Source organism: Aotus nancymaae, unplaced genomic scaffold, assembly GCF_030222135.1.
Source record: "Aotus nancymaae isolate 86718 unplaced genomic scaffold, 86718_ANA_hifiasm-v0.15.2.pri h1tg000010l, whole genome shotgun sequence".
NCBI lineage: Eukaryota > Metazoa > Chordata > Mammalia > Primates > Aotidae > Aotus > Aotus nancymaae.
Genome location: NW_026988421.1, coordinates 3,979,354 through 3,991,723, shown reverse-complemented (window position 1 = coordinate 3,991,723; position 12,370 = coordinate 3,979,354). Strand labels below are relative to the sequence as shown.

The following is a 12,370-nucleotide window of genomic DNA, read 5'->3' as shown; positions in this document are numbered from 1 at the left end:
CATTTTAAAAAATGAGGCAGTTGGGTACAGTGCCTCAAACCTGTAATGCCAGCACTTTGGGAGGCCAAGCGGGTGGATCACCTTAGATCAGGAGTTTGAGGCCAGCCTGGACAACATGGTGAAACCCCATCTCTAATAAAAATACAAAAATTAGCTGAGTGTGTTGGCAGATGCCTGTAATCCCAGCTACTTGGGAGGTTGAGTCAGGAGAATCACTTGAATCTGGGAGGTGGAAGTTGCAGTGATCCGAGATTGCATCATTGCACTTCAGCCTGGGCAACAGAGTAAGACTTTGTCTCAAAAAAAAGAAAAAAAAAAAAGGAGGCAATTGGTGAAATTAATTTTAGCAGTGTATTTTATCTAAAACATCACTGCAACATGAATTTACTCTAAACATTGCTAATGATATATATTTTTTATTCTCTTTTTTATGTGAAGTCTCAGAAATCCAGTGTTTCACACTTACAGCACATCTCAGTTCGGATGTGAAATTTTCACCAGACACTTGATCTTTATTTTCATCATTGAATGTAATTTACCTTTGAAAAATGAGATTCACATAGCCCAATTGTTCCAAACATTGGTTTCTAGTAAGTAAATCAAGTAGCACTTTTTACATGTAGGTTTATATTAATTAAAATGAAATTAAGTTAAAAATTCCATTCCTCTCTGGCACTAATTAGATTTCACATGCTCAGAGGTTACCATGTTGGATAGCACAGCTCTGAGGTGTTAGTTTTCTTTTGTGTCCTTTTAGTTGAACAGGCTGGCTTTGTATAATACTGTTCCTTCTGTTAGCAGCATTTGTTGTAGGCTCATATTTGCCAAATACACACTCCCTATCATTTAGTTCTCACAGTCAACCTGAGAGACGACCTACAGCATCCCCATTTTGACATAAGAAAAAGTAAGACCTAGAGAGTTTAAGTAATTTTAATAACTTGCCCAAGTTACAAAGCAAAGAGCCAGCAGGGGGATTGCATTATTTCTTCATATGTGTGGGTAAACTGATTAAAAGGCTTTTCCCATATCCTATAAAGTGATCCAGGTTTCTGGACTTCTGGTAAGTATTTGTTCCAGAGTTTTCAAAAGATGATGTGTTTTTCTTTAAAATATAAGGCCCCCTCCCTTTTTTAATCCTCCTGGTGGATTATTTGTTTGGTTCCCAGGCCATCTGTTTTGAAACTAATGGGACTATCAATGCCAAACCCTTAGAAATGACATTTTGTCCATGGGAAAAGTATTCAGGACATTTAGGTGCGATGTTCTGAGGAAGACAGGAGGTTCCTCTTCTTGGCTGCCAGAGACAGCTGTTCATGCTTTAAAATAGGTCATGATAGGGTGTGTGTGGATGTCCATCTGTCTGTCTATTCATCTATCTGTTCATCTGTCTGTCTTAGTAGTGTACATTTCTCAGAGCTCTTGATACGCTATCTTAAGATAAAATTCAAGACTTACTGTTACTTAAAACGTGTACTCCCACCACTTCTTGAAAAAACCTACTATCTTTAGACAAAAATACAGAATAAGAGAAACCCCTTAAAAAGTGAGGTCTTAAGAAACTTAGGTTTTCGCTTTTGGGGAGGGCAGCTGAGTGGCTACTGTGCTGGATAGCGCAGCTGCAAGGCTTTAGTTTTCTTTGTATACTTTTAGTTGAAAAGGCTGACTTTGTATAATGATATTTGTATTATTGTTATCAACAGCTACCATTTATTGAGGGCTGGGACTGGCAGACCTGCTTTTAACTGCAGACTTTAATTTGCTACCACATGCATGTAATTGCAAGTTAATCCAGCATACACACACTCATACCAGCACTATCATCAGGCCTTGCTTTATGTGCTTGGATATGCCATTTAAGGAAAATAAGAAGGCTTCTGCTCTTATGGAGATTGCATCCCAATAAAGAGGAACAGATAATTAATGCAATCAGCATTTCAGGTGTTTTGAGAATGGAGCTGTACCTGGGTCCACCTCGGGCTGTGGTGAGGCCTGCAGATCACAGGTCATCAGTGAGGTCCACTCCTTGGCTTTGCTCCCTTCAGCTTTGGTCCTCCCATCCTCTCCGAGTGACTCTGGGGAGTTACCAGTCTTTCTCTGGGGACCTGGAATGGGTTGCGGTGGACCAGGTGATGAACGGTACTGTAAAGTGCCACAGCCTGTGTGACCTCTGCCTGGTCGAAATGCCTGGCATGGGCAGAGTGACCTTTGGCCTTTAGGGAAAGCCTGGTTGCCAGCCATTCCTCCTCAGTGACCTGGTTCTGTTTTGGGGTCAGGTGTGGAGTTTCCTGATGCTGATGGTGCTGGGGAAGACTTCTCACTGAGGCATGTTGGGCGGCTTTTTGCAAAGTCCTACCTCAGGCATCATCTCATTTTGTCCCAGTTAAAGTAGACATAGCCCCACCTCCCCAGCTATGGGTGGCTGGGTCATGAAGGCTGAGGTGCAGTTGGATTCTGATCTATCAGGGTGATTATAACAATTTTTTAAAAAATTTTCTCAGGGGCTTAGTGAATGAATTATCTTTATGTGGTACAAAATGACAGGGACATTTCCAAAAGTTTTGTTGTTTCTCGTCAAGAAAGGCTGGATAGCAAACAGGTGAAGGTAGCGCAGCCCTCCAGGTGGGGTGGATGCTGGATGTTCCTACCAGGTAGACAAAGATGGTCGAGAGCATCTCCCAGCCAGAGATGAACAGGCAGACATCCCTTCCTTCTCCCCAGAGTAATTCTAACAAATGAGACCAGCACACTCAGTTAGCTCTGAGAGCAGCACAGACCACAACTGCCTGCCTACCATGATGGATAAATGGTGCGGTGAGGGATGGAACGGATGGATTTAGGCTAGGAAATCTGGGTACCAGCGCCTACAGGGTCAGCTCTGATGTCTCTGAGCCCAGAGCTATGTTCCTCTGATTTTCTGGAATCACTTATGGGCACACCCTTCTCCCAGCCTGTACTTGCTGGTGCATTAGACCTTCTCCCTCTCTCGGGTCCATCCTAAGCTTGCTTCGGAAGATGGCCTTACTAAGCTTATATAGTCTTTTTTTCACCTTAGTCACATTTTCAGGGGCTATCATCACCTGCTCAGATCTTAGTGGTTCTGACTATTACCTCTGAGGTTTCTTGGAAATTCAGCTTGTTCTCCAGAATGGTGGCAGGGATAGGGATGACCAGGTGACAGGGTTGGCTCAGGGCTCTCCCCATGTTGAGGTGCGCACAGTGTGTGATGTGTTTCCTGCCTAAGGGAGGGAGGACTCATTTGGGAGATAACATGGTGGGGCACCACGAGTCCTGGCAGGGCTGGGCTTGGATAAGGGTTTGCTGAGGAAGCGTTCCAGCCAGCTGGGCTAGAGCATCTGGAGTTAAACCCTACGTTGGGTGCTGCATTGTGGTTCAAGTCAGCAGCTCGAGTTATTAAGGTTGGATGTAGTTCATAAACATCGAGATGCTACAGGGAAGGAATCGAGATTTAGGGATATTTGTGGAAATCGTGTGTCCCGTGTGTTAGCGCTTCCAGGCTGGATTCGATCCCATGAGGTCATTTCTCTTGGTGAGAAATGAACAAGAATGAGACCTCCCATGAAGTCATTTTCTTGTTCATTTTGCTTTGTTCTTGGGTGGCTCTAACGCCAGGGCAGAGGCTCCTACAGGGGCAGCCCATCTTGGCACCGTGCTCTCCCTCACTGACCTCCTGTGAAATTCCAGACACCACAGCCTTTGAGGCTGACCTGGCCTCTTTCCAGAAGATGTACAGCACTTAGCACGTCATGCGTTACTTCTGCCTAAGTATCGACTACTGGCATTGAGAAATCAACAGGTAATTTCATATTTACCCGTATTAACTGGACAAAACTTTTTGGAAAAATGGAGGTGCTATCAGTCCTTTCCTGAGAAATCAATAAAAAATGGAATTAGGAAAGGCCTTGACATGAGCTGCCCACACGTGACCCGCTGGAGACAGTGGAGTAGAAGGGTTTGTGTTTCTTCTCAATCTTTGTTTCTCTCTGCCTGCACCCCAGTCCTTCATTATAGTGTAGTTCTTGGGAAAGTTCCAAATGTGCTCTGCGTACTTAAAGGAACCCATTCCAATATTGCATGCTTATAGTTTTCTTATGTAAAAGAAACATTAATGCAAAGCATGTTTTTTTGTGTATCATTAATGTTGTAAGTCTTAAAGTATAAAATCCTGAAAACTGGCTAAGTCTATTTAAGGGTTTAGAGCAGCGCTGTCTCCTCTCGTGCTCTGCATTTAATGGAAACAAGAATTGCTGGGCTAGTGTCAAAACACAGAACTGGTATTAGACATAGGTAGCCCGTGTTGGAGAGTGGATGTTGCCCCAGATAAACTGGATTTCCCAACTGGAAGAGACAATGAAGTCTGGCATTTCACCTTTCATCTTACTTGTATCTGTTTCCCTGTTGCTCTTTTATTTTCTGAACATTCTTCCTGTGCTCCTATCATAAGAACAAGTGGAAATCCACACCTGCTTTGACTCTGATCCTTTCACCGTGGCGTTCCTTCATCGTATAGCCTTGCTTCCCAGACTGGGGCCTCTGCTCCTGGTTTTCATTTCTGGTTCCTCCTCAGCCCACTCCAGGAAGCTGCCTTGAGAAGGACTCTATGTGCCTTAAACTGCCACATTCCAAGGTTGGCATCTTCTACCTTGGAGAAGGACACCATACTTTGGCTCACCTTGGCATAGATGAAAGAAGCTGCAATTCAAATAATTTTTGTTGTAGGAAATATTTTAATGTTGCAAATTAGTGAATTCATAGTTAGAGAAAATTCATTAAAAAACCCAAGTGTGTTTGTGCCTGCACTTATGTGTACACAATAGGATATAAGTGTGTGTGTGTTTATGTCTATTATGTATGTTTGCAAATTATCATCTATTTACTGGGATACAGACACAGATGCACGAAAGTGTGTTTATGTGTGAATCATTCACATTAACAGTAGATGTGATGTTCTCACAGTCAAGTCATTGACCCCTCCAGATGTCAGTTTCATGTGTTGTACAAGGGAAATGCAAAATGCTTGAAAGAGCAGACAAGCTTATAGCAAACGCGAGTTGCATCTTGATGGGTCTCCCACTGATGGGCAACCCTGTGTCCTGTGTAGACTGCAGAGAGATCCTGCTTCCCATGATGACCGATCAGCTCAAGTACCATCTGGAGAGACAGGAGGACCTGGAGGCCTGCTGTCAGCTGCTCAGCCACATCCTGGAGGTGCTGTACAGGAAGGACGTGGTGAGTGATGGCTCTGTGCATGACGTCCTGGCATTTGCTTGAACCTGCCGTTTGCCTCACAGTGCAACTTTATTCATGTAAAAAAAACAATGGCCTTAATTTTAAGGTCTAGCCTCTCTTTTTGTCTTGGTAGAGTTGCACCCTTAAATTATTTTTATTTATGTACTTTTGGTGATTATTACATTACAACGTTTAGCCTTCTGCATTGAAAATCGTTTTTTATTTCCTGTGTTTTCTCAGTTAAATGCCTCTCAGGACTTAGATTTTCATCCTAAAGTCAGACAAAAAGGCTTTGATGCTTAAAGTTGGCTAACTACCTGCATTCTTTCTTCTTATTTTTATTACTGTAATACATGCACAAAGTTTAAAAAAAAAAAAGCCAGGTGTGCTGTGAGACTTATAAGGAGAAGAGCAGCTCTGTTCTTCCCCCAGGCTCTCTTCCACTAGGTCTGTGCTTTTCTAAATTGTATGCTTGTTTCAGGGACATTTTTAAAAATCAGAAGTTAGTGCCTTCCCAGCGCCGTTGCTCATGCCTGTAATCCCAGCACTTGTGAGGCCAAGGTGGGCGGATCACTTGAGCCTAAAAGTTTGAGATTAGCCTGGGTAACATAGTGAGACCCCCATCTCTAGAAAATAAAAAAAAAACAAAGAGGAAGTTGGTGCCAGCACGAATGGAAAAGTCTGACCCTGTGCCTTTCACTCCCAATGTACCATACCTGTTTGAGCACTCATGTTGTGCCTGGAAAGGTGAAAGCAGGGCTTTGTCCGTCTTTGCCCCAGCCCTTGACAGAGTGGCCAGGGTTTTTAAGTAGATGAGCCTTGTCCCTGGCTCTTTCCTGCAAAACTTTGGAAGTCCCTCCTAGTCACCATGCCCACATACCAGGTCACCCACTGCCCTGCAGCACTGGCTTATTCTCTCAGAGCCTGATTAATGATCTTGAAGGAAAAGATTGGATTAAATCTGTTCTTGGTGATGCTGGAAACTTCAGCTCTTTCAAGGGTGTTACTTTTGGAGAGGTTTTGGAAGCCTTCACCCAAAGGTCAACCTCCAGTGGTCCCATTTCTGGCTCTTCCCTATTCTTATTGGAGAAAAGCTTGGGATAAGAGCTTGTTTGGCCAGACCACACAGAGGAGGTGGTGATGCTGGAAAAGGCCTAGAGCCACGTGTTTAATCAGATTCAAAGTTCACAAAGAAGAATCAACAATCGCATCCCACACTAATAAAATAGTCAATTTTTACTGATAGAAAATGCCACAGCAGCATGAATGTTAGTTTGCTAGATGCTGTTTAAACATTCTGTCCTATATGACTGTTTAAGTTATTTGCATTTGATATGCAGAACCGTCTAGGACTGTTATCTGCCTACCTTCCATTTTCAGGTGGCCAAATATCTTTAGAAAACTAATTGGCGGGCTAATCAGGGATCATAAACATTATATTGTTTAAACAGATTTTTCTTTTATTTTTAAGGTTTGCTTAAATTAAATTACTATGATTATATATATAATAAATTATCATTAATGGACTATAATTAATAAATCCCCTGAGTTTTCTTTGTGAGAGCTTTTGCCTTTGACAAGGGCCATTTTTCATCTCATTAAGGGTTATAATTGATTTACTCTTTACAGGGTAAATGGAATCAATGACAACCACTGGGGCTTGCATGTTAATGTTTCTCTTTGGTGTTGATTTTCACTGGTGGGTCCTTCCTCAGGGGCCAACTCAGAGGCACGTCCAGATTATCATGGAGAAGCTTCTCCGGACCGTGAACCGAACCGTCATTTCCATGGGACGAGATTCCGAGCTCATTGTAAGTGCTTGGTGACATATGCTTGGATGTTTAACTGGGGTGACAGCATCCTTCTCCAGCTGCTGTTGGAACATAAGCTTATTATACTGCAATGTAGTGAGCCGTCAAGATGCAGCCTGGTATATCAAATGTCCTCATTTTCCAAATGAATGTCAAAGTTGGAGGGTAAGCAAACCAACTTTAAAGACAGAAACATTTGGCTCTTGTTTTCTCATTACTTACTTGTAGCAAAAGACAAGTATTTTCTGCTAAGTCCTCATTCTTCTGGCAGTTTCTCCGTAGTGTTTACAGTTTAAGGTGCCATTGATAAAATTTCATGAAGGATCCTAAAAAGTAATTGAGATACTCTGCCTTAGTTATTTTACTGTCTACTCTAATGTAGTGTAGGTGTTCCTCTGAAACAGAGTAATTAGGCAAGAACCTGTTCATTTTTTTCAAGGATATTTTAATAATTTAGACAGTCCGTCAAGTTTTGGATCATGGTCCCTTTTCCCAGGGTTTACTGCTCTCCCCGCCACCCCCCTGAAGTTTGTTTCCTTCAGCAAAAGATGCAAGAGTAGGTCTTGTTTAATTTTTTTTTTTTGAGGTTCAAGAGGTTATAATTTCTTTTCTTTTTTCTTTTTTAACTTTAAGTTCGGGGATACACGTGCAGAACGTGCAGGTTTGTTACATAGGTATGCATGTGTCATGGTGGTTTGCTGCACCTGTCAACCCGTCATCTAAGTTTTAAGTCCCGCATGCGTTAGGTATTTGTCCTAATGTTCTCCCTCCCTTGCCTCCCAGTCCCCAACAGGCCCTGGTGTGTGATGTTCCCCTCCCTGTGTGCTCGTGTTCTCATTGTTCAGCTTCCACTTATGAGTGAAAACATGTGGTGGTTGGTTTTCTGGGCCTGTGTCAGTTTGCTGAGAAAGATGGCTTCCAGCTTCATCCATGTCCCTGGAAAGGACATGAACTTATTCTTTTTTATGACTGCACAGTATTCCATGATGTGTACGTGCCACAGTTTCTTTATTCAGACACATCCACATGTATGTTTATTGCAGCACTATTTACAATAGCAAAGACTTGGAACAACCCGAATGCCCATCAATGATAGACTGGATACTTTTTAAAAAATTTAGTGCACGTTACCATTTAACTCACCTTGGTGGATGACCTGTACAAAAAATAACTCGAAATGAAAGGTGATAACATCCCTTTGGAGTTTTCGCTTGAAATCAGAGGAGGCACACTGGTCTTTCCTGGTACGTGACCAGGGTTCTTTCTGCACATCTAGGGTGTGAACAGGGAGGCGAAGTGTGTGCTCTTGGACAGCACAGTCAGAATGGAGCACTCAGCTCCTGTGCATTTCTGTGTCTGGTGTCACCAAGAGGACTCTGTTTTGTGTGTGTCACAGACATGTCGCAGAGACAGACAAATGCTGCCTTACTGTGTTTCCATCCAGTGAAATAGTTCATGTCTTAGAGCTTCAGCACATGCGAGGCTCAGGTTTTCCTTTTTAAAGTGTATCTCTTTTAAGTTTGGATTACCACATGTGTGAATTAGGAAATAAAATGTTTCCATGTAAATTGGCTTTATTTACAGTGGACTTTTCCATTATTACATAAACATAAATTTACCTGCCTTTTCTTATTCTCCACCGTAACTATTCTTATTCATAGTCTTGAAACGCATTGAGAACACATTAATATGGGATGGGTGCTGAGCCATGAAGAAGGATTTCCAGTGACTCCAGGAGCACGCCTGAGGTCTGGCGTTGACCCCTGAGGTCTGGCATTGACCCCTGAGGTTTGGTGTTGACCCCTGAGGTCTGGTGTTCCTGTCTTTTTGGGGTCGTGCCACAGGTGCACTCTGCACAGTCTCAGGAGTGGAACTGGAAAGGGCCTTATGTAGGGCAAACAGCGTGTGGCTTGAAATTGAACCAAGTGTGGTTCTGCCGAGACCCCTCTTGGGATGGGTGGGCTTATAGAGGCTGGGGATGACATGATGGCACACAGGGGCAGTGGCAGATGATGGAGAGGGTGGGTGTGGAGGCCAGTGATCTCATGAGACTGTTTTGTCTCTGTTTAGGGAGCACGGTTCTGCCTGTGCTTAGGGAAACATGGTCCTATCTCTGGTTAGAGGGTCATGATCCTCTCTCTGATTAGGAGGCATGGTCCTGTCTCTGGTCAGGGGGGCACAGTCCAGTCTCTGGTTAGGGGGTGTTGTCCTGCCTGTCTCTAGTTGGGGCACAATCCTGCCTCTAGTTAGGGTCTTTTTTTTTTTTTTTTTTTTCCTGAGATAGAGTCTCGTTCTGTCGCCCAGGCTGGAGTGCAGTGGTACAATCTTGGCTCACTGCAACCTCTCCCTCCTAGGTTCAAGCAGTTCTCATGCCTCAGACTCCCGAGTAGCTGGGATTACAGGCGTGCACCACCACACTTAGATAATTTCTGTATTTTTTAGTAGAGACGGGGTTCCACCATATTGGCAAGGCTGGTCTTGAATGCCTGACCTCAAGTTATCCATTTGCCTCAGCCTCTTAAAGTGCTGGGATTACAGGTGTGAGCCACCATGCCCAGCCTTCTTTAGGTTCTTTATGCGAGGTATGTGTTCACTTGCTTTGTAGCTCACTGGCCAACAGTTAAACTGGAAGGAAGAGGGCACAGAGAAAGGTCATAAAGTTTGGGTGGTAACCTGGGAATGTGGAGAGATTATAAGATGTGCTTGCAGCTTAATCAAGGGATAGAATAGACTCTGCAGGGCGTGGCATCTCGGACCATGTGGTCCAGGAAGTCCTTGGGAAATTTCCCTTATCTCAGGCATAAGGATAAGAGTGGTAATAATAATAGCAATTCTTCATTGAGCATGCATTTACGTGCTAGGCACCATATAATGAATGGGAAGATTCTCATTTAATTCTCACAGTGCGCTGCAGACAGATAAGAAATGGTTCTAGATCCCACAGCTAGCATGGCAACACTTGTTTTGAGCCTGGATTTGGGGCCCGTGTGTGCTGTCAGTCTCTGCTGTGGGACAGAGGCACGCGATGCTGATGGCCGTGGTCCATGTCAGAAGTCATGGAGAGGACTGAGCTCCTCCTAGATCCCTGTCCTGCTTAGGGAGACGTCTGTTCAGGGAAACACACACCTTTCTATTTTCTACCGTGTCGTATCCACCGTCACACTCTAGGATCTCCTTGGTGGAAGAGCCAGACCACAAGCTAGGTGCCCATTTCCGGAAGGGCTTGGGATGCTCCAGCTTGGAAGAACCCGTGTGTTCTAAGGAACCCTAAGGAGTTCCTTAGGAAGAAGGCTTGCATGTTCTACGAGGGGGCATGGCAGCGAGGACCTGTGCTTGGTCTTCTCCAGAGTCACATTGATATCAAGCATTTGGCCCGGGGGAGTGTAAGCACTGTCCGGGAATGAAAGGGGTAGAACAGACTGGCCGTCTTCAGAACCATCCTCCACAGCTCTGACCTTCTCACCCAGAACCATCCTCCACAGCCCTGACGTTCTCACTCAGAACCATCCTCCACAGCCCTGACCTTCTCATCCAAAACCATCCTCCACAGCCCTGACCTTCTCACCCAGAACCATCCTCCACAGCCCTGACCTTCTCATCCAAAACCATCCTCTACAGCCCTGACCTTCTCACCCAGAACCATCCTCCACAGCCCTGACGTTCTCATCCAAAACCATCCTCCACAGCCCTGACCTTCTCACCCAGAACCATCCTCCACAGCCCTGACCTTCTCATCCAAAACCATCCTCCACAGCCCTGACCTTCTCACCCAGAACCATCCTCCACAGCCCTGACCTTCTCGCACACAACCATCCTCCACAGCTCTGACGTTCTCACCCAGAACCATCCTCCACAGCCCTGACGTTCTCACCCAGAACCATCCTCCACAGCCCTGACCTTCTCACCCAGAACCATCCTCCACAGCCCTGACGTTCTCACCCAGAACCATCCTCCACAGCCCTGACCTTCTCATACATGACCATCCTCCACAGCTCTGACCTCACACACAACCATCCTCCACAGCCCTGACCTCACACAGAACCATCCCCCACAGCCCTGACCTCGCACGCAACCATCCTCCACAGCCCTGACCTTCTTACACACAACCATCCTCCACAGCCCTGACCTTCTCACACACAACCATCCTCCATAGCCCTGACCTCACAGACAACCATCCTCCACAGCCCTAACCTTCTTACACACAACCATCCTCCACAGCCCTGACCTTCTCACACACAACCATCCTCCACAGCCCTGACCTTCTTACACACAACCATCCTCCACAGCCCTGACCTTCTCATACATGACCATCCTCCACAGCTCTGACCTCACACACAACCATCCTCCACAGCCCTGACCTCACACAGAACCATCCCCCACAGCCCTGACCTCGCACGCAACCATCCTCCACAGCCCTGACCTTCTCACACACAACCATCCTCCACAGCCCTGACCTTCTCACACAGAACCATCCTCCACAGCCCTGACCTCACAGACAACCATCCTCCACAGCCCTGACCTTCTCACACAGAACCATCCTCCACAGCCCTGACCTCACAGACAACCATCCTCCACAGCCCTAACCTTCTTACACACAACCATCCTCCACAGCCCTGACCTTCTCACACACAACCATCCTCCACAGCCCTGACCTTCTCACACACAACCATCCTCCACAGCCCTAACCTTCTCACACACAACCATCCTCCACAGCCCTGACCTTCTCACACACAACCATCCTCCACAGCCCTGACCTTCTTACACACAACCATCCTCCACAGCCCTGATCTTCTCATACACGACCATCCTCCACAGCCCTGACCTTCTCACACAGAACCATCCTCCACAGCCCTGACCTTCTCACACAGAACCATCCTCCACAGCCCTAACCTTCTCACACAGAACCATCCTCCACAGCCCTGACCTCACACACAACCATCCTCCACAGCCCTGACCTTCTCACACACAACCATCCTCCACAGCCCTGACCTTCTCACACACAACCATCCTCCACAGCCCTGACCTTCTTACACACAACCATCCTCCACAGCCCTGATCTTCTCATACACGACCATCCTCCACAGCCCTGACCTTCTCACACAGAACCATCCTCCACAGCCCTGACCTTCTCACACAGAACCATCCTCCACAGCCCTAACCTTCTCACACAGAACCATCCTCCACAGCCCTGACCTCACACACAACCATCCTCCACAGCCCTGACCTTCTCACACACAACCATCCTCCACAGCCCTAACCTTCTCACACACAACCATCCTCCACAGCCCAGACCTCACACACAACCATCC

General features: G+C 45.7%; 1 protein-coding gene across 3 annotated transcripts in view; it reads left to right on the top strand.

Moving 5' to 3' along the window:
• DOCK1 (dedicator of cytokinesis 1) overlaps positions 1 to 12,370 on the top strand; it is a 543,465-nt gene that overhangs the window by 207,642 nt on the left and 323,453 nt on the right. For all 3 annotated transcript variants that reach the window (XM_021671705.2, XM_021671704.2, XM_064373739.1), the window contains exons 26-27: positions 5,123 to 5,250; positions 6,966 to 7,061. In XM_021671705.2, coding sequence (XP_021527380.2) covers positions 5,123 to 5,250; positions 6,966 to 7,061 — 224 coding nt within the window. The remainder of the gene's footprint in view (positions 1 to 5,122; positions 5,251 to 6,965; positions 7,062 to 12,370) is intronic.